The sequence below is a fragment of the Lates calcarifer genome, linkage group LG18 (genome assembly GCF_001640805.2).
Source record: "Lates calcarifer isolate ASB-BC8 linkage group LG18, TLL_Latcal_v3, whole genome shotgun sequence".
Taxonomy (NCBI): Eukaryota; Metazoa; Chordata; class Actinopteri; family Centropomidae; genus Lates; species Lates calcarifer.
In genome coordinates this window covers 5,706,927-5,729,455 of record NC_066850.1, presented here as the reverse complement: position 1 = coordinate 5,729,455, position 22,529 = coordinate 5,706,927, and the positions used below count along the sequence as shown (strand labels likewise).

General features: G+C 41.8%; 1 protein-coding gene across 1 annotated transcript in view; it reads right to left on the bottom strand.

Moving 5' to 3' along the window:
- Positions 1-1,665: 1,665 nt before the first annotated feature.
- The window catches only part of wnk1b (WNK lysine deficient protein kinase 1b), an 87,966-nt gene continuing 67,102 nt past the window's right edge, over positions 1,666-22,529 (bottom strand). The window contains exons 17-39 of the mRNA XM_051077585.1: positions 22,413-22,483; positions 22,111-22,261; positions 21,784-21,900; positions 21,318-21,428; positions 21,153-21,204; positions 20,882-21,022; positions 18,816-19,767; positions 18,389-18,714; positions 18,223-18,284; positions 17,813-17,869; positions 16,410-16,493; positions 16,280-16,316; positions 16,088-16,167; positions 15,657-15,941; positions 15,157-15,428; positions 14,771-14,846; positions 14,548-14,677; positions 13,867-14,064; positions 13,281-13,373; positions 10,457-10,498; positions 8,519-8,691; positions 7,975-8,031; positions 1,666-7,677 (exon numbers count right to left, since the gene is read on the bottom strand). Of these exons, the coding sequence (XP_050933542.1) occupies positions 7,246-7,677; positions 7,975-8,031; positions 8,519-8,691; positions 10,457-10,498; positions 13,281-13,373; positions 13,867-14,064; positions 14,548-14,677; positions 14,771-14,846; positions 15,157-15,428; positions 15,657-15,941; positions 16,088-16,167; positions 16,280-16,316; positions 16,410-16,493; positions 17,813-17,869; positions 18,223-18,284; positions 18,389-18,714; positions 18,816-19,767; positions 20,882-21,022; positions 21,153-21,204; positions 21,318-21,428; positions 21,784-21,900; positions 22,111-22,261; positions 22,413-22,483 (3,999 nt within the window). The 3' untranslated portion in view covers positions 1,666-7,245. The remainder of the gene's footprint in view (positions 7,678-7,974; positions 8,032-8,518; positions 8,692-10,456; positions 10,499-13,280; positions 13,374-13,866; positions 14,065-14,547; positions 14,678-14,770; positions 14,847-15,156; positions 15,429-15,656; positions 15,942-16,087; positions 16,168-16,279; positions 16,317-16,409; positions 16,494-17,812; positions 17,870-18,222; positions 18,285-18,388; positions 18,715-18,815; positions 19,768-20,881; positions 21,023-21,152; positions 21,205-21,317; positions 21,429-21,783; positions 21,901-22,110; positions 22,262-22,412; positions 22,484-22,529) is intronic.

Here is a 22,529-nt window from a genome sequence, read left to right as displayed (position 1 = left end):
ATATGAAGTTGTGGGTTTAGTTTCTCACATTTTGTCTTTACTCTCTGTAGACTCTACTAGAACTAAGAGGCATTTATAATAATTTTCAAAAATGTGGTTATGGGGTAAAGCATTTAAATGGTTTGTTTTTTCCTCCAGCTACAGGATACACACCTCTACATGTAAATCTTGTGTGAGTTCACCTATAAACCCTGCACTTGGCTGTGGTTCACAGTCCACTGAAAATCAGGTCTCTCACTACAAAAAATGACAACTAGAGGATGTTTTTTCTCTTGTAGCAGAATAAAGTCCCCAACCCAAAGTGTTACATTTTTTACAGTGAAGTATTCATATCATAGCAGGAAAAGAGCATGATGGAAATTTATTGTTAAAATCTACCGGTAAGTCTCATTTTCCTTCCTCCCTTCCTCCCCTAGGCCTCTTTTTCACGGGGCCAACCATGTTATTTTCACTGTATCCATAGTGACAGATTATACAGGATTCACACCTCACAACGAGCTGTTTCCTGATTGGCCCTGAAGCAAGAAGCATGTTTAATTTGTTCAGGATAAGGAAGACGCAGACCAACATATACAGTAAATCCTGCAGGTTGAACAGCTAATAAAGATAAGTGCTGCAGCCATGTGGAGAGAACAAGTACTGCAACATGTAATTTTGATCAGGGGGAAGAAAAACCTTTAAGTGTGATTTTGATATAGTAGAGTCTAGGGTGTTATTCTAATACTGTATTTATACAATTAGGTGGAAAGAAGATTTGTTTTACTCCACTTTTCAGATGGATTCTACCCAAGAGACTACTAGCAAAACTCTCCACATTTAAAGGTGGTAGGTGTACGTTTTCGCTATCGCTACATAGCCAATGTTAGCATTAATAGCTGTTTACTTACCAAGAGCTTCAGCCATCACTGCAAGACAAGAGGTTAGAATTCTCCCTCTGGGCAGCTCTGCTTTTTCATCCGCTCATGTTGGACTGAGGGCAGACAATGCTTTAGTGACTCACTTTTGCAAAGTGGTATTATGAGATGGGATGGGCCAGGGCTAGCTGGTTAGCATGCTAACTTCAGTAGAAGAAAAGAAGTGAGAGAAGTTTACACACAACAAGAGTTAACATTGGTGCTGCAAGGAATAATGTTGGATGTTGAACTTTGAACATTTTAGACTGGTAAGTAAACAACTGTTAATGCTAACGTTGGCTATGTAGCTGCAGCAAAAACTTCCATGATATATTACATCTGAGCCATTACAAGACTTGTAATTAAAAAGCAGAGCAGTCAGCTAAAATAAAAAGTATTGCATGTTATCACTATCCAAAGCAATCAAGAAAGGCAATAAAAAAATCCATTGCTTTTTGCTTGGTGAGACTGAGACCATTACAGGAGTACATGTAACGTCTGAAGAAGTCCCAAAACACAGAGAGAATATTACAAGATCATGAAACATTAACTCTTTTCTCTTCACTTCTATTGTTTGTCCCTGTCATTGTGTACCTGTGCACCTGTCCGTCCATCTGTTTATCTTTTATTGAAGTTGTTCTGGTGCTTCATCATGACCCAGAGACCTGTAAAAGACATTATTTTACAAAATACAAAAAGCACAGACATAATTTTTCACTAGTCAACACTGATTTAACACGCTGAGTACTTCATCAAAGTTCAAGCACTCTCATTCATTTAAACAATTTTTATTTATTAAGTTTTTACAAATAAAGTAACAAATTTCATTGTATTGTAGCGCAAAGCGCAAAGTTTTTTTTTTAATATGAAGCTTGAACACTCTATACTTAGTGCAAAACATACCATTAAAGGCTGCTGATGACTCCCTACATGTATTTTTTTGTTTTTCTTTCATTCATTCACCCACGTTTTTTTTATTCAACCACTTTGTACAATGTCAAACACGATACAGAAAAACAAAACCATTGAATTAAATTAGGTGCCACTAGAGACATTAAAACTGCAGATAAAATGAGTGAGAAATAAAAAATAAAATGTGAGAACAGAAACATAATCAACATGTTGAGAAAAAAAGCTTTCAGTAACAGTCAGAGAAAGTTGAGACTCGACGTCATTCCACAGGAGGAAGCTACAAGAAAACAGCGAGGAGATGCACTGAATGAATGTGTGTGTGTTTGATCTGTTGGTGCATGAAAAGGCTTTTTTTTGTGGGCACTTCTACAGTAAAAAGCATAAAGGGTAAGCGAGTCCTGAACAGGCAAAAAACTATAGAACACCAACAGAAACTACATCTGATGCTAATGTGAAGTGAGTTCAAACAACTATTGCTACACTCTACATGTGTCACCAAATGAATTCTGTTCTTCCACTTGAATGTCAGGAAACTTCACAATAAAGAGTGCCCGCATTGGAGAACTCCTAAGCCTTTCACAGTAAGAGCCATCCACTACAGCTCCAAAAAAACCTTTGCACCCACTGAACTCCAGAAGCTTTTAAAAAAAACATGAGTCCTCTAAACCCCACTGTAACCTCAGGGCTTGACAGCAAACTCTAACTTTAAATAATATTGCATTGCAGCCATTGCACAGAAGGCATTCCTTTCATAGTAATGAGTAGAGACACGGCAAAATAGTATCAAACCTCTACTGTGGAAATCATTTGAGGCTCAAGAAGTTGCTAAGTGAAAATCCAGGATGTTACCTGGCAACCAAAACAGCTCCAGTGAGTAACAGTAGGTAATTACACTCCGTTTTCTTTTTCTTAATCTTCACCACTGATGGTTCCACTCTACTGACGACAAGTCAAATGGCACTGAGTTGGTGATATCAATGAAGATTTGACAGAATGTTCAAAACCAGAACTAAAGCAAAGTGGCTCAATGATTATTCACAGCTTCAACCAAACTTGCCTAGTAGTAAAAATGTTGCATTATTATTCATGAGAAAATGGAAAATATCACAAAAACAGGCAAAAGCAATGTTTTTTTGTACAAACTTTACAAAGTAACCTTTTCATAATATTTTTATGTGACTCCAGAACACCCAATCCCCAGCAAAAAAAAAAAGATGCTAGGTTTTTAAGTGAATGTCAAAAGTTTGTACCAGATATGTTTCACTTGCACCGACAAATGAAAAGAGAAAACAGGGCAGGGTGTCAAAGGCCTTGAATCTAAAACCTCCATAACTCAATCATCACCATCACTTCTGTCATTTTCACCACCATCCCCTCCACCAGTACAATCATCACCATCACTGTGCTCACAGTCACCACCAATGCCATTACCACCTCCACCACCACCATTTGTTAGTGCTTACTTTTTTGGATTATTTAACCCCCAATGGTGCAGCATCAAATACATACAGTGGGAATAAGAGTGGATGAGACAATATTCATACCTTAAGCTTTTTTGCCCACTAGCAGCAACTCTCAGATGAGGAGGCATTCCAACCAAATCTGTTAAGAGGACAGCAGAGTGCTACTGGCCTCATGAATGCTTTTTGGTTATAAAAGGTGAGATATCCAACAGTTTTCCTAGAGGGATAATAATAATTACATTACAATGTGTTAACACTCAACTCTTCTCAATCAGCTTCTTCCCAAGAGTGATGGGTTCCTGCAAGTTTTGACAGTTCTGGTTATTTCACATGAGATTTCCGTGTTTCTTTTTATCCTGGTACTCATTTCACTCTAATGATCTCATTTAGGAAAAAAAAAACGTGATTCAGTAACACTCAAATCAGGATCAGATCTGATGAAGCAGATTTGGTCAGTTACTATGTTACACTCTGTAAAGTCTATAGGATAGTATAGTTTGTCTATGGAAAATGTCTGCAATCACCATTCATTACAAAATAATAAAACTGCACAAAACCAGAGCAAGAAACTGAATCCAGAGCCCACGGCGATTAGCATCATGCACTCAACACTATTTTAACCTATGTAATTTGATTTCAGCTAATTTCACACAGAAGTTTAAAAAAAAAAAAAGATTTACGTTTTGGTATTAAATCCATATGACACTAGAGATATGTCAACATTAAAATGAAAGTAACTTTAAATCACTGTATCAATGCATCCTCTCCTGACTGTATGCTGCACTGGGGTCAATGCCTCTAAAGTACAGAGTGGTCCAAGCTTCAAATACAATCTTCAACAACTCCCTCCTTAAAACAGAACCCTCCCCTACCCCCGCTCGTATCTACATTTAAAACCCTGAAAAAAAAATGGCACTGATGAAGCGTCATGTTCTCTCTCCATCTTTCATCCTGTTGGTGGTGTAACTGGGCCTGAGACACAGCCAGGCCTCACTCGTTGGTAAAGCACAGCACGGGGCCTCTCTTCAAAGAAACAACACTGACGTCATACGCCACTCTCCCAGTCTTCAGCGGTCAGTCTCACTGGTTTACATGGCAGCAGGAAAGAAGTCAATCATCTTTCTATCAATTCAAAGTCTTAAGTTGCTCCAACCACAAACCAACAACGGAAGCCATTATTACTGAATCCCTGCTCCACTAACCAGATCCGACCATCAACTTCAAAGTGACACCCAACAACTCTCCACACATGCTGTGCTTACTTTAACCCAAGTCCTTGACCCCAAAACAAAGAAGCAACAGGAAGGATGCAAGGCACTAGTTAAATACCTCCACTACTCACCGGAGGCTCTAGGGAGGGAGGGGGATGCAAAAGAGAGCAAAAATAAAAGACAGGTTTTTTTTTTTTTCAAGTACATTAAAATGGACACCATTGGTTTATACATTCACATTCATCTAACAAAACCAGGGGAGAAAGGGAAGAGGAGGGCTATTTAAAGTGTCTGATATATAAGTACTGTATTAAGAAAAAAAATAGCTAGCATTTATTATCTAAATATTGACTATCCCGCCATTCACTCTGGTTTTTCTTTATAATTGGAGGTCAGTTTCAACTTTCAATTCAATCAGTTATAAAGAGGAACTGAAACTGCAGTTGATTAGTTGTTGGTAAGGCATTTGTTTCGAAGTATGTCCTTAGTAAATGGACGTGAGGACTTTTATTGAAAAGAGGGGTTTTCAATTTTCACATTTTGATGAGAATCCATTCGCAGAAAGCAGTGAATTGAAAGTGAAAGGACCCCAAACCCTTCTTTGTATGCTCTTGTTTTTTTTTTAATTTGTGACATTTCACCCTAAAACTAATGTCGTCCAACAACATTTGCTAATAATAAACAACAATAATCACAGTGTTTCCACATCGTGCACCGATGTGCATGTATAACAGGTCCATCGACAGAACACATTTTTTGTTTGTTTCTTTTTAAATAGAATAATCATTAACAACAATAATGATGATAATAATGTACATTGCAACCATTTCAACCCAAATGTTGAAACCAGCTTAATGATGACACTAAGAACTGAGACATTAGTCTGTGAGTCTATGTCCATTAAACAGCTGCTACGCCTCCAACAATGTGTGTGTATTTACATGAGTCTGTGCATGACTGTGTGTGTGTCTTTAAGAATTTCTCATGCACTGTTGTGTGTGTGTGTGTGTGTGTGTGTGTGTGTGTGTGTGTGTGTGTGTGTGTGTGTGTGTGTGTGTGTCAGATTGCTAGCTGGGGGCAGCAAGCAAACCAAAGCCAATTAAACAAAACCAAAATAAAACAACAAAATGGAATCATCATAGCTGACAGTCTAAAAAGTAAATAGAAACTGTACAGGGACTCTGATATTATTCTGATAACAAGGCCACTTTTTCACATTGAGCTCTCTCATGTTTGGGCTTTTTCTCCTCTAAAAGGTTTCTCCTGTTATTGCTTTAAATGGCAACAGAGAGGTGTGAGAGAGCGATGGAGGAAGGGGTGGAGTCGTGATGGTGAAGAGTGTGTTTCGGTGTGCAGAAGCATCTGTTGAGTCCATCCAGTGCTCTAGCAACATATACTCCTAACTAACAGGAAACAGAGGTGGTGTTTGGCTGTTACGTCACACAAACACTCTCCATCTTCACCCACTTTCTTTCCTCTATCTCTCTCTCTTTGAACGGTTTGTCAGAACTAGGGAGGAACACGATGCAGAAAGTAACAGACGAGAAACTGTCACAACTTTTCTCAAGCTGACAAGTCACAAGTGCTGAGCTACACCTATTCTCAGTGTGCATTAGTTTGATTTGTTCTTGATATCCTTTGTGCTTTAAATGGTTAAGAAACACTTCTGAATACTGAAAAAACCCACTTCCTGAACTGATTAAACTTAAGATAACAACTGCAGACACAGTTCTAAACATCTCTTTTTTCACCTGATTTTAAAGCTTTTATCTGCTGAAATTTACATCCCTCCTAGTAATAATTAAGTTCAAGGATGCAAACTTCTGTCAAAAACACTGCCACTGTTTGACGTGTGTCATAGCCTCTTGTGCACTCTCTCTTGTTTGACATTAACAAGCGAAAGCAAAACAAGCGTAATGTGATGGCCAGCCAAGCCTACCCCTCATCCCCTGTGCCCACCAGTTTCCTTATTAAATTTAGTGGAATAATGCATTGTTACGTCTTCTTTGAGAAATCCTTTAATATTCAGTCTGAGAGGAGGAAAAATACATTTTGCTAGATATTTTAATATCTAGCAAAATAAGGTTGCTATGCTTCAAAGACTGGATAATCATGAACAGCAGAGGTAATAACCGGTTCTGGTAGAGGTACTGTGTGGACAGAGGGGCTTTTGTAAAAGCTGGCCACCACAATCCTCCCCTTCAACCTTATATTATATCGTCCCACCACTGTCTAGCGCCCCGTCATGTACACACTTGTTCACTCAATTAAGAGCATGAAATGGAACAAGTGTGACCAAGCTGTAATTGCCCATACACAATACTGCACACACAAACAGTTATTAACACCAGTCCCACACCCTGTCAGAACCTCTTTGGCCTTTTAACATTGCACTCATCAGTCTTTTCCTTTCTTTTCCTTTGAACATTTGACTGGCTATCACAAGCCCACAGTCAAATACAGCAGACAGGGAGACTGTTGGGCTGTATTTGTGTCTGTGACAGCTTCTCGCACACTTGGATGGAAGCAGAGGCAAGTGGAGATGAGATAGCCAGATCACACATCTAATATCTCTTTCTTGATTTCTTTTCTCTGCTGCTTTTCCTTTTTTTCTTTTCTCCTCTTGGACAGGTCAGCTTCTGACACTCAAAGCTCCATGCTCCTCCAGTTCATCTGTCCTCTCCGGCTGATCCAGCCCAAAACACATCGCTCCACACTAGTTCAGTCCAGTCGGGCCGTGATTCAAACCAGCCCTGACCCCCAGCCCTACGTGGTTCTCAGGTTGGGTCCTCCTGGGTTGCTGACTGACTTCTGCAGGGCACTGGATAGATGGAAAGCCTGGAGCGGGCCCTGCCCGGGAATCTGGCCCTGCTGGGTGGGGTAAGGACCCAGGGGCTGGGAGGTGCTGACCAGTAGAGGCCCAGGCTGAGCTGGAGCCTGGTGTGGGTTTGACAAACCATGGGCAGGACCAGACCACTGTGCGCTGTAGGCAGCAGTCGGGGTGTAGTGGATGAACTGGGGTGGTTGGGGTTGGGGTGGGGTAGAGGAGGCAGGGGGGTGGCACAGGGAGCCCTTGCGGACGGCCAGAGAGGTAGCAGTGGTGGGGTTTGTGGGGAGGTGGGCAGAGCCTCCTATGCTGCTGGGACACAGCTGACTGGGAGCTGAGAATTTCCTGCCCAGACTGGCTGACTGAATAACCTGGAGGGGCGGGGGGAGAAATATTAATCTTTAACGTGGTGATACACCGATATTCAATAGATGGTATTTTATCAAAATCAAGCACACATTAAAAATTCTAAAACTTTTTTCCTCTTCATCTACACCTTTACTGTGTTACTGTACAGTAATTACTGTTGTACTGACCAAGGCATAAACTCAAGCTTCATACAATGTAATTTAACAACTGTATCAGTGGGAAAAGTAATCTGTAGTTTTTATTCTATCACATCTGACTGCATATTTTAGATTCAAAAATGTGTGTGTTTTCAGACTAACCTCGTAGCTGTGTCCCTGTGCTGGAGCTTGCTGCAGCTGTTTGGCACTCCTCTTACCCTGAAAAAATTTGCTTGCCGTTAATGCTTGATGTAATTTACTCTCCTGTATAAAAAGTTATGAAACACAATAATTAGTCACATTAAATAATTATTCCTTAAATGATAAGGAGCCATAAGAGAGACTATCTAGCTTTGTAAGACCCAGCTGTGGTCAGCTACTACTGCATCACCAACAAATAAAATGAACTGGGGGATCAACATCAGAATCAGAAAGCTGCTGGCAATGTTAACACTCCAAGTGCCAAATGGACCCAGGACTTTGTAAATGTTTTGAAAACATCCCATTACCCAAGTGCCAGTAGGTTTTGGCTGAGGTTTGTTTAATCCTCCAACCACTCTGGCTTTTAACCAACTAACATTTAGAGTTTCGTTTCTTTCCTCTGTCTTCTTGTAGGTAGACTAAATACAGGAGCTGGTGAATCACTGTGGTAGGAACATTTTCTGTGTCAAAACAACTTCTGCTAGCATGAATCACAAAATCAAACCTGTGAGAGGTTCATGGCGTCTCTGGCCCAGTTGTCCACCAGTTTATGGAGGTCATCGGTGAAGGTTCCTTTCCTCTGGTGTGGGGCTGATATGTTTGGGGGAAGACACTGAGAACCCCCCTGGCTCTGACCCAAACCACCTGAACCACTCACTGCGTTGGTGCTGTTAGTCCCTGTGAGGAGAAACAGAGAGAAAAGGGAAGAAAAGAGCAAATATTGTGAGACAGTATTCAAACTATTAACATGAAACTGATGTTATCTGAATGAATATGAATGTATGTCCTGTTTTGACCATGAAAAGGGGCTGTTATATGGTGACAGAGGCTGAGGACAGAACTTTAGGGAAGATCAGCATGTCGACATGGTCCTACAATTACACTGTCTAGTTTTAAGGATGGATATAATGATGATAAACAGGAACAAGAGACAAACTGATACTAGAGCAACATCTTACTGCAGAACATGGGCACTTTAGCCGACAATTCTGACATATACTGAACCTATTTCAGTACACACATCTCTTATAATCAGATCAGTGATACACTGGGCAGTCTGTAAAGCTAACATGCTCCTACAATACAGCCCTGCTGTTGATCAGAGTTGCCCTGTGTACCACTGATCTCTGTGCTTTCATTCATCTTTTGACCATTAGATGGCACTCAAGCTCTGTAACAGCAGCAGGTAGTTTGCTCTTCGCCAGCCCTCAGCATCAAACTCACCATGGCAAATTCACTGCATAGAAAAAACGCACACACTACAAACTAGTCAAGGTGCCTGCATATGCACAGCTTCTGGTAAAGACTAAACAGTTATTATACATTATACGATACCAGTACCATCATCATACCATATTCCACATCTGTACTTCTTCATACTAGTGCCTCTCTACAAAGCCAAGAGGAAACTAAATCTCTAATCACACTGAGAGGTGAAAAGAGGACGACTGTATAATACTTCAGCTCATTGCTATAGCACACTGCACACACTCTGCTCTCTGATTCAGATTTTGTGACAGAATCTCAGAATTAAAGGTTTTACTTCAACCAAATCTAGATCCCAAATATTGCAAATAAAGCTCTGACTACATGCACATTCATATTTCATAAATACACTGTTTTATCAAATCAGTCAGGCCAGTGAAAGAGGACATGAGGATTAATAAGAGCTGCTATCTTTACTTTACTATGAGGAATACTGTAATGCAATTACTACTTGTTTCTTACTTTATTACCATCCCTTTACTGCCCAGTAGCTCAAATCCAGGTTATAATTACAAGGAGCTGATGCATTTCCTTTGCAGACAAATTGAACCCAAAGCCATGCTGACAAAATGAGCTTGGCTGTGAAATATTTATATGATCTGCTCCCATCAGACATAACATGAGTAAGAACATAATGTGCAGGGATTAGCCTGTAGAAAACTATTGGTCTGAGAAAAAACTGTCATGTCATGCTAAATAAAATGGAGGAAAATAAGAATGAGGAGACGCTGAGTCATGACTGACTGCAGCAGCATGGAATTCTGGGAAACGCAGTCCAGAAGCCAAGCCATGACGAGGGAGGAGAGGAAAGGGAGGGGGGCAGAGTGGCGAACAGCTGTTCAGGTGAGTTAGTGTGTGTCTGAACATGTGTGTAAGGGCTTGCAGGTGCATGCACTGTCAGTTTGAATCTGTGATGGCTCGTCAATTCAGTCATTTCAGTCATTTCAGAGCTCGAACTGGGCTTTCTCTAATGAGACACGTCTTCATCAAAAATTAAAAACACAATGATCCTGTTACACACACTAGCTGAAATAACTGAATTGATCCTGATCTCAAACCTGGCAGAAGGTCTAAGTTTAAATCTAGAGGGCAAGAGGAAGCGTGGGCGAGCAAGTGCAAGGATGGAGGGAGGGGGGGATGGATGGAGGGAGGAAAGACCAAAAAGAGAGATAGTTACTACAGAGCTGGTTGCAGGGGCAGACTTTTTTCACCATCTTCCCTGTGTGGCCGGAGGACAACAATTGGAGGATTGGGAGAGAGTCAGAGTTAAACCCCACCCACAACACCCGGCAACCAAACACAATGCATCCGAGCATGATTATTTGAACTTGAAGTAGTCAATAAAACAACAATTTGTTGAGTTGCCCAGTAACATCTTAACACAGATCAGTACCTGTCACACAGTGCAAAGTGAGGAGATGAGAGGATGTAGCTGCAATTTTTTAAGGAGTACACATTACATACTTATTTCAAGTGTCATGATGCACCTGCTGTGTGTATGCTGCACTGTGAGAGAGGCTGACCACAAATGTCAGGTCACAAAGCTGCCATCTTTATACACATGAACAACTGCGTAAAGATGATCTCTCTGACAAGGCCACGTTATGTGGGCAATCTTCTGAGGAAGTGCAGACACCAACCTTGTGCACACTTGGTTGGCAGTTACTGTAGCAGCAACGAGCCACAGTTAATCCTAGAATATAAATATTATGTAATAAAAGCTCCTGAGGATAATATGCATGTTTAAAAGTAAGCTAAACTGAGCTTTGCTTTCACGTCAACAATGACGTTAAACCACCAACACCTGCTGGTAAAATTGTCCTTATACACTGCCTCAAAGTCTTGCCCATGTACCGTGGCTTTAAGATGCTTTTGGGTAACCAACACCTGGTTCTGATGTGATTCTGAGTCCTCTCTACAGCTCACAGGGCCATACCAGAACTGGGTCCAGCATAGGATTCACATGTATCAAAGTAGTGTCATTCCAGACTTCTGAATAGCTGCCTACATCTCTGAATTATTCTGTGATTTAGGGAAACAAAATGGCATTTCATTAGCATTATCAGGCTAATATCAAAGGTCATTAGAATACGATGGACTTCATGCCAATCTTATGAACTTTTCTTTCTAGGCTACCTAGGATGGCTTATCACACAAGAACAAGTTACAACAACTGAGACCCAGGTCTGTCTCTCTCCCCTCCTGGCTGTGCAGTGACAGAGGGACAGGTGAGGGAGAGAGGGGGTGAGGATAAGGAGTGAGGTAGGCAAGGAAGAAAGGAAGGGAGAGAAAGGGCTTGAGCTGCAGAGGGTTCAGAAGCATTTGTAAACATCCCTTTATCAAACACAAAACATTTCACCAACACTACATATTATGATTATAATATGGCTTAAGAAAAACAATTTCTTAATCATGAATAAATGATAAATTAAGACTGATGCACAGTATTTGAACAGAACTGTGCTTAATTAACTAATAAAGATTAATTGAAAACAAATAAAAACATATCCTGTTGAAAGCAAAACTGTATGACAGAACTCTCAAGTCATCAGGTCTCAACTTGTCTTTCCTTGTTAGTCTGCTTGTTTTAGCAGAGACAAAGGTTAGAAATGGAAGGAGTCAGGATTTAAAATTCAGACAAACAAAACTGTATTTTGTCTCTAACTCATGAGACCTAGAGATGAAATGGACTGGATGTAATATGCCAGTAATGCAGCTCACAGTGCTAGTTACCATAGATTTGAAGCTTATTCAACTATTAAAAGGTTACCATGGAGTTTTAGCTAAATTACTGCATAAATGTATGGCACAATGAAGCTACTGGCAAAATCCATGTGCATTTAGCTGCTGGTTAAGTGTTTTCCCATCATTCATCTTCATGCAGTCATTTCTAGTTGTATTGCACTAATGTCTATGAAATTCAAGCTTTAGATTTTCCTTAAATCAAACTATTAATGGTTGGTATTTTTTCATTTAATGTGACTACAAAACAAGACAGCGGTTGCTTTGTGAGTTTTAAATATTGAAGGGAGTAATGGAACAACACCTCCAACTCCTCAGCAAGGTATGCCTGCTGTTGTTGTGAGCAGCATGAAATCAGATGGCGGTTGCTCACGGCATGATGGGAGAATGACTATTACAACGACGGGAGCTGGTTTGCCTGCAATGTAAACAGATACACCAGCTGCTCTTCTGTTGTATTACTGACAAAGCAGCTGCTCAACGATTGTTTTCATTACATTAAACACAAATAATGAAAGTCGGTACCATGTCACGATTGCCATAATGTCACAGGATCACAGTTGCTGGTTTGTGATTTGGCAGGTACACAAAAGCGAATGGGTGTCTTCTCATATAGTTATGATATTATTATCTTATTTGTGATGATTTTATTTCAAACAGCTGCAAGTGCACAAGGTTGGAATTAAATGTGTAGTTAAGAGATGACTATGCTGAAAGAAAGAAAGAAAGAAAGAAAGAAAGAAAGAAAGAAAGAAATTGGGAAGACGATTAAATTAAATTATGGGAATTATGGGAAGCTCTAGGATGTAAGAACTATCATTATCATTGTGTTAACTATTCGTGTCCTGCAGTAACTTCTCATCTCTAAGTTTTCCATTATGTTTTCTATCTAAAAACTGTGTCCAACATACACAATAAGGATGTCTGTAAGGTAGTTAAGTAAAATAAACTGTAATAATCAACTAATTGTACAGTGATTCAGCTTCAGAGTGTAAAAGTAGGAACATGTGTTCGCAGCTAACTTTCCCTGGGAAGATAAATGTTGTCTAAATTCCTGAAAGCTGACTTTTTTGGATTCATCAGATTTCTGCAGGACACTGAGTGATATCAGGAGCAGAGGGTCTTCCTCCATCAAAGAAGAAAACCAACGGGAAGACAGGATGACTGTGACTTGGCAAATATAGGAGTAAAAAAATAGAATAAAAGTAAGAAAGGATGACTGATAAAATAGAAGAGCAAAGAAATAAAGCGTTACACACAAAGAGCCAAGCAGGGCGTACTCAGAAAGCGCGTCCTCCTGCCGCCAGGCTTGAAGGCCAAACGCTCCGAACCCCAGCTGAACTTTACACAGCCTGAAGAGAGGGAGGAGGGAAGGGAGAGGAGGAGAGGAGAGATGAGGAAACAGAGAAGGAGAGTGCAGAGGAGGGAGGGAATATGCAGAGAGAGGTGAAGAAGATGAAAGGAGAGAAAATGAGAAAAGAGGGGAGCAAGAAAGAGACACAAGAAAGAGGAAAGAGAAAAACAGACAAGAGGAAGACAGAAAAGGAATAGATGAGAGGGAAGGAAAGAGACACAAGTGAAGGGTACACAGAAAGAATGTAACAGTCAGTTAGCCATCACACTGCTTTACACAGAGACAGAGAGAGAAATAGACCAAGGAAGGTAGAAAAAGATGTGAGGAGTGTCCTGTTGTGAGGGAGTAAGGACAAACCAACTGCATGCATTTGTCTTTGTCAGCATGCAAGGAGTACAATGAGCTGTTTAAGCTCAACGTCTGTGTGAATTCAAGTGTTTGTTATGTTGTGAGGATGTGATGAGGTCCAGTATTCCCAGCAGCATGCCTACCTGGGGTGGGAGCACACAGGCTGGGCACAGAGAGCGCCGCCTCGCTGGTGTAGGCCGAACACAGGTTGTCACTGGAGGGAGAGGGTTTGAGGGGCTGGAGCAGAGTGCTGCTGCCCGAGTCGGCTAATCCTCCGGGGGCTAACAGAGCCAGCTGGCCGGGGTACATGGTGGGGACGCTCTGGGCGGATAAAGTGCTGCCTGGAGATAGCACAAGGCATAGGCAGAAGGGGACAGGGCAGGAACGACACACCAGAGAACAGAGACACACATACACACAAGGATAACGGACAGATAAGACACCCGTCACCCCAGACATTGACATCAACACACACAACCACACACAGAGAGAAACGGACAGGGAAAGCAGTCAGAAATTTTCAAGCTCCGAGCCTGCTCCAGCATACACCCACATGCACGTGTAACCAAGCAGATAAACAAACACATATGTGCACACGTATAAACACAGAGACGGTGTAATGTTAGTGTAAATGTCTGTGACCATCTTGGCTGTAGTGGACTTTGAGTGAATATTTTACTGGTGAGTTATCGTACAGAGGTGTACTTAAATGGTCAGTTCAACCAAATTATAAAAAATCATCATCTCACCTTGATTGGAATATGGAATTTTTTGGAATTTTGGCAAACTGAGCCTTTAATATAAATGTTTAAGCAAAAGCCTACCTGGCTGTAATGGACTCTTGCTGCCATGCGTGGAGCTGGTTCTGGACGATTTGGAGGATTTGCTTTTGGTAGGTCGTCTCCTCCTGCCAGTCAGAGTTATAACTGGGGGGAGCACTGCAGCCGGAGGAACCTAAGCCAAAACCGAAAGAAGAGCGGCTGCTTGTTACATACTGTTTGTGGTGCTGGTTGTAGTGTTTGCACTGATGTAACTGAGGCGAGTTACCTTTCCCAGCCTGGTAAAGAGACTGTCTATTTCCGCCTTCTGACGGGAGTGGAGGGCCTGAATCTCACGCATGTGCCTGGTGGAGGAAAGAAGGAATAATAAATATTCAGAGTAAAATGTTGACAGGCAAAAAATAGAAATAACGAGGATGAGGGAGAAGAGAGAAGGGCCTAGTTTTCTAGGAAGACCTAAACATCCCTTTTCAAGAAAAGAAGAAAGAGTAAGGGAAGTAATGAAGGAAAGTGGGTGGTTAACCTCATTTTCTTTAGGGTGAGAAAAGAGGAAAAGAGAAGCAGAGCACAGCCTACTATTTTTGGGGGAAGAGAAGGAGGAGGAGGACTGTCTTTTCTCTCTGATTTTTAAGAGGAGAAGAGGGGATGATTTACTTTTCTCTGAGGCGGTTGACTTCACGTTTGAAATCTTCATCCTCAAATTCAGAGTCGTTGTCACTGCTGATGTAGGAGTTATTGAAGGAGTTGTTGTTCAGACTCGGCAGGGAGGCTTTGTGAGTGGAGTCTGGAGTCAGAATCTGCCTGGGATCGCTGGGTCCATTAGCACCCTGGGCAGTGGGTGGAGGGGTTTGCCTGGACTCCAGGCTCTGCTCCTGGGCACGACTGACAGAGAATCTACCAACACGGGCCTCAGGGTTGGTGGTGACCTGAAATGTAGGACAGTAGAGTTTTATAAGACGGTCACTTTTTCCAAATTTTTTATTAGGTTATTCAATGTCAAGGATAACTTTTATACTTTAATTTCTGTAGTTTTTAAAACATCCTGTAAATCATCTGTTTATTGGATGTTTTAACCCAAAACTACTTTATTATTTGTGCTGTCCAAGTCCATAACCCCTCACCCATTAAACCACAAGAACAAAAACAGGAAATACCTGGAAGCGTCCAATGGTAGTGGTGGGCTTAGGAGAGGGACAGGGGGAGGTTGAGGGGGACGGGCGGTGGGATCCTCCTAGAGTCCTTTGGGGGAGCCCATCCACAATGTCTCCCCCTTGACCTCCTCCCCCTCGCAGAGGAGATGAGGAGTCCTTGTGCAGTGTGTTCTCTGGGCTGGAGAGACTGGAGGATGAGGAGGAAGAGGACGAAGATGAGGAGGTGGTGGAGGAAGATTCAGTGCAGGCCGGGCATTGGACTGGAGGCTCTTCAGCAGCCAGTGAGACCTAAGCAGACAAAAGAGAAAAAGACGCACAAACACAGGAATGAAAAGCTCCTATTAGACTTTTTTAGGGCTCGGATCCAGTGTGTATTTATCATTCCACCCTCAGTAGGTATTCATGTGTGGTCTGTAGTGTGAAAGAACTTTTACCTGAAATCTTCCAAGTTTAATTCCCCCTGCAGGAGGAGCAGCAGGAGAGGACACAGATTCTTCATCCAGGGAGAAGGGTACTGAAAGACAAAGGTTACAGATGTAAAACAGACACTAGATACAAGGCAGATAAAGACACAGACACACAAATTAATAAATTTACTATATTAGTTTTCACAATAGTATACATACCTGGTTGTCCCACTGCAGGTAAACCACTGTGAGAGGCCTGCGGTTGGCACAGAGAGGAGAAAATGGATTAATACTCAGTACAGTGTCAGTATGAGCCACCAGAATAACATGTGAATGTGTGTGTGTTTACCTGTGTGTGTGTGCTGACAGGAACAGTCTCTGGGCTCAGTGCTCTCCTCAACTGTGCATCCAGGTCCTCCAGAGGCTGCTGGGACTGAAGAAAGGCAGATACACTTTTAGATACACACACACAAAAATACGAAAACACAGACAGGTTCGGTCGCTGTGGTTGATTAGCAACACAAGCACAACATAAACACAGCCAAAGGACACGTGTGGCTACTGGGGCTATGTTTTATTAAAACAAATGATTCCGAGCAGGTTGTGATTAAAAACTCATGAAATTAGTTGACTGAATGTTTTGTTTTACACATACATACATTTGCCATATTATAATATATACATTGACACTGGAAAATATAACTACTATGATATGAATTTCACCCAGACATTAATTATGACTTTTCCAAATCTGAAATTTTGACTTTTTGTTGTGGTCCTTGTTGTACTTTTCTAAAAGCCAAAGCTGAAAAAAAAAAGCATCATTCCTCCAAATTTCACTGACTCGGATCTCTCTCCTGTGCTGACACACATGCACAAACACAGGTGATATAGAGGGCACAGAAGGTCTTATTCACTTGAGCATTTTAACTGCAATTAAAAAATAAATCATTAAAATCCACTCTCTTGTGAGCTTCGACTACAGTAAGATTATCTTAATCAAAGAGGACAGGTCTCACCACTGAGAGTTACATAAGAGATAAGAGGTGAGTATCAGTAACTTGGCAAGTCTGATGTTTCATAAAGGAGATATAAGTCATATCTCTCCATTCAGTGTGCTGCTCTAATTAAATGGAAAGTCTATTTTTGGAAAGTGGCATTCACAGCCACAACACAACAGTCTGGAAATTAAAGTCAGTTCACAGTCTCCCTGCCCTGAAGTACCCACTGCTCAGCCTGTCTGACTGCTGCTGTTGTCTCTCTCTCTCTGTCCAATTATGTCACCATGTCTCTCTTTTTTAACTTTCTCTATCCACTTACTAATCTCTTTCTTTATCCTGTATAATTATTCCTTTTTGATAATGTCTGTCTGCCTTTTAGATATATATTTTATAAGCATTAACTTGTAGTCTAATGTATTTGATGTTTCATTTTTCCTCTTCTTTTTTTACAATCTCTTCTGTTAAAATGTATATTTAGTGGTTTAAGATGAAATTTTCTTCTTTTGTAGTAAGGTGGATTGATATGGGTATGGTAGACTTAAATATAGTATCTTTAAGTATCAAATTAATCAATATGCACCATGAAATTTTACACACAGAATTGAAATAAGCAATAAACAAAGCATACCCATATTATGTTAAATGCAGATACAACAAAGACCTGAGACACTTGTTAACATATTAAGCTCTGTATGAATACAGTATTACATTTCAATAGACAGCACTCTTAAAAATGAGCCAAAAAAAACACCTGTATTAGACAAGGTCCAGGGAAGGATGGCAGGAGTTCTGAAGGAGGAGAACTGGCCTAATCCCAGAGAAAGGGGTGATGAAAAGACAGAGTGGGAGAAAAGAAGGAGAAAAGATTTGTAGAGGAGGTTACAAGAACAGTGGTCACTGGGGAGAATGTTAAAAGAAATTTTCATGCCAGATGAGTTGTAAGGAAAGTGAATAGAAACATGTCAGAATACCTAGAATTCCTAAACATTAAACTATCTGTGACTTTTTAAGCTTTAAAAGTGGAGTAGTAGAAATTAGCTTGTCAGTTGAACCTAAAAACATGCACATGCTCTATGAGAACATAATTAAACTAATGTAAATGGTTTAACTAGAGCTAAATTAAACTAATATTTCCATGTAATGAAAAACTGTATTACTCACCGGTACCCTGGATAAGGGGGTTTTAGATGGAGTGGTCTGGCCAAAGGATGAGGCAGGGATGCCTAGAGAAATTGAAATCAGAACGTTAGAAAACAACAATATAAAAACACAGGTTAACTAACACTGGCACACATACAGAAACACACCAACATATTCCTCTACCTACCAGTCTGTGCAGGGGTGGAAATAGGTGTCCCAGGACCCTGGATTGGAGCAGGTGACCCCAGTGATCCTAGCGCTAGGCTGGAGGGGGGCTGAGGAGGATTGGCTGGCAGGCTGGAGCCAGGCGTGGTAAGAGAAGTGGTGGTAGAGCTGGGCCCAACTGGGGACGAGGTACCTGCCACAGAGGCTCCGGAGGCAGGGTCAGCAGCTAAGATCTCTCCCTGGGTGGAGGGCACTCCTCCACCAAGGTCCATGAAGAGAGACCGCAGCTTCTTCTCCAGAGCTTGGATGTCGTCCGGTTTGCCTTGGGACTCAGCAGATGCCTCACATCTGAAAAAGATACAAGTATAGATGACTTAAAGTTCTTGATCAGAGAAGTAGTCAGATAGTCCTAATAAATAAATTAAAAAATTAAAAATCGACCACCTCACCTTGCATCGCATTCCCCACAGTGAGTGTGCGGCTGCCCAGGCAGGGCTGCTGTCTGCGGCTGGGAGTGGACCAAGGTTGGCTGGACTGAAGGAACATTTGTGGTCACTGGCTGGAGCCCCGCAGAGGAGGAGGAGGAGGAGGAGGGAGGGGGAGAGGGGTGGGAGGCGGCAGAGGGAGCGAGCTGGGGGCCTGGGATGGCAGTGGTGGGGATGACAGAGGAGGAGAGAGAAGGAGTAGAGGACGAGGTGGGAGACACTGACAGATGACTGGAGGAGACTTCACTGGCTGCATGAGTGGAGGAGGGAGGGGACGATACAAGGAGAACGGTTTGGGCAGGAGGAGGGGAGGTGAGCATTGTTGGGGGCATGTTGGAAATGCTTGTCGGTGGTAAAGTGGAAGGAACTGAAGTGGTAGGGACAGCTGACACTGTTTGAGGCTGAGGCAGGGTGAAAGCCTGGGGCTGAATTTGTGCTTGTCCCTGGACCTGCGCCTGTCCCTGGGGTTGGGACACAGCCTGCATCCCTGGCTGTGAAAGTGCCTGTGACTGAAGAATGGACTGATTCACAACAGGAGGAGGAGGAGAGGAGGAACAAGGAGGACTGAGACAGACAGCAGGCATAGATGAGGGGGTGGCGGGTGAGGAGGGGGAAGGATGAGAGGCTTCCAAGACCTGCTCCTGTGCCTTGTTTAAATTAGAGGGGACAAGCCCAGCAGTAGCATCACCAGCAGGAGTGATGGTGCTAGCCTGTGGGACAGGGGCAGCTGCAGGCTGTAGAGAAGGATGGGTGGAGTGGATGGAGGCTGGGGCGGTGCTTGGTCCTGCATCAAACTGATTCTGGTTCTGTCTGAGCTCAGAGAAGGCTTGTTGTAAGCTGATTGCTCCTGCAGACTGGGACAACCCCAAACCCTGGCCTGCAGTCTGAGATGGAGCTGGAGCTGAAGCTGGAGGAACTGGAAGAAAAAGAAACATAATCTTACACCACAAAGCCCACTGTCTTCACTGTGAGTTGACAGTGAGTAACTAACTACTACTACTAGCTATGATTCTTAATTAAATGTATTGAAGTAGAAAACACAATATTTTATAGAAAATGCAGTGGAATAGAGGTGTAAAGTAGCAAACAACAAACAACTCACAATATTACATAAGTACAATACAGTACTGGTGTAAATGTACTCGGTTACTGTCCACCACTGCCCAGGACCTAGAATCTTGTCTTTGTAAAATCAAATTAAATGTCACTGTCTCATAATAAAGACAATTAGAGAGACATACATAACAAACTGACGAAGGTAATGTTGGAAGTTTCAGGCTACACCATGTCATGTGACAATTAAGTCAGTGACCTGTTTCTTTTAATAAGGAATGTCTAGGTATAACTGTATTACAGATGGACAGGTTTCAGTGTGTGCTGACGTCAGAGTGTGGAGAGGGGAACAAAGTTTACCACTTATGAGTTTTGCTACTGTCAGTCTAGTGATCCTGACTAGATCTGTCCCAGTTGGCTTCTCTCTGCTTTGCACTAAAAGGACTAAAATCACATTTTGACAGCCATAACATTTGAACACTGTGTGATGCAAAATGATTTTTTAAAATATGTTTTAATAGTATGATGTTTAAATCTGACAGAAGATTGGATACAGCTATTTATATTCCACTGTTGTAGCAGAAGGTTCTGCAGTATCAAATTAAATAAATGCCAGTGTTTTATTGCATTTGGACGGAACATTTGGGCAATTTCCCTCTAAAAGCATTACAGCTTAATCTGATAAGTGTGTGTGTGCGTACGTGTGTGTGTGTGTGTGTAATGCACACTGTCACAGATTTTCATTTTGGACATAATGATTACACATTAAATTGTTGTGATAAAAATTTCTGATCAACATCAGATCTAGGGGCATAACAAGGAAAAAACATTAGTATTCAAATGATCAGACAAGCTGTAAACAAATCCCAACTTGTAATAATTTGGAAAATAAAACAATTCATCTGTTAGCTGACCTTTAAAGGGTCTCTCTCTCTCTCACACACACACACACACACACACACACACGTAATCCTTACGTCTTTCAACAGGAGGTGCAGGGGCAGTAGAGGGGGAGGCGGGAAACATTTGTTCCTTCAGCCTGGCCTCAGGTACAGGGCTGACAATGAACCTCCGACCTGCTGAATGAACCACTTGTGCTGTTGCACTGGGAGGGATGTCTGGTAAGAAAGGAACAGTGATACACAACATCATTGTCTGTTCATCTCGCAGACAGAAACACAACTGCTGTCTACTATGGTTCATCTGCAAAAATAATTACTATGGTTAACTGTTAACTGTCATTGTTACCTGGCATAGGGACAGATATAGCAGGAATCTGCTGCTCCATGCCACCTGTCATCTGTGAATCAATAACACAACACAGTGTAAAGACTGAAAGATGAACTGCGACCAACAAAAAGAACAAAAAAAAATTGATGATTATAACTGTAATGTTCTCAGTGTTGTTTTTACCTGACTGTTTGTGTCTCTTTCCAGACCCTTCTCATCAGCATTCTCTATCACCTCCCTGACCTGCTCAATGAATGACTCTCTCTCACTCTCCAGGATAAACTCACTCTGGACCTACACACACACACGCACACACACAGTGAAAAAGTCAGATTCATATGTTTGCGTATAATATGTGACAGGAGGCAGAGCAATGGCCTGGTTTATGCCTCCTGTGCCAGCGGTGTAATTTTGCCTCATGAGTGAACTCGGTGACAACTCTCTCAATGAAAGAACAAGGACAAGAGCAAAGCAATTATGTGTACTTCAGCGGTTTTGGATGACACTGAACAGGCAGCACGTGCACTGGCATGTGAAGCTTATTCCAGACTAATAAAGAGCTGTTAATGCATTAATACGACAGTGAGTCATATGAGTATATTAATCAAAAGAGTGGTAAAGAAGATGGTACGAGTGAAAGTGTGTATACCATGATCTGAGCGATCTCCTCTGGGTTGTCGCCATCCAGGTCAAACCTAAAGGTCACCATCTTCCTGTTGTGGGTCTCCAGCTGACACTCTGCCACCCTGTCTCCTCGGTTAGAGATCTAAATGTGCACACACACACACAAGTACACAGAGGGAGAAAAAACAATTAGAAAGAAGGTGATAGAATATAAACAGATGCTGTTTTCATTACTTTTACTGCAACTCATAACAGTGTAACAACCAATAAATACAGACAGTGCTGGGAAAAGCACCAAAGAGGATTTACTGTTTAATTATGACATTATAGGTTTTATGGAATGTGCCATTACATTGAGAACATTGAGTTTCGCCTTGGAGGTCTTCTCATGGCGTGATCGACTTCGTACAGAGCGTCTCTGATGTCGCTTGGTGGATCGACCTTCATGGCGACCTCCTCCCCCCTCGTTGCCGTCACTCAGACCTGAAGTCTCAGAGTGGCCACTGAGGGCGAAAGGAGAGACGAAAGGCAAATATAATACGAGGAAAAGAAGTAAAAAGGCACTGAGTGATAGAAAGCATCACAAAGACTAAATGTGATCAGGAACATTTGCTTTTGATCAAAGACTGTAGACTGTGTGCACTCATTTATTACCTCTCTATAGATGAGAGAACTTGAGGTGGCTGTAGCTGGGACTGGGACAGCTCTGAAGACTGAGAGGCAGACTGAAACACACACAGGCACATGAAAATGCACACATATACTCACTCA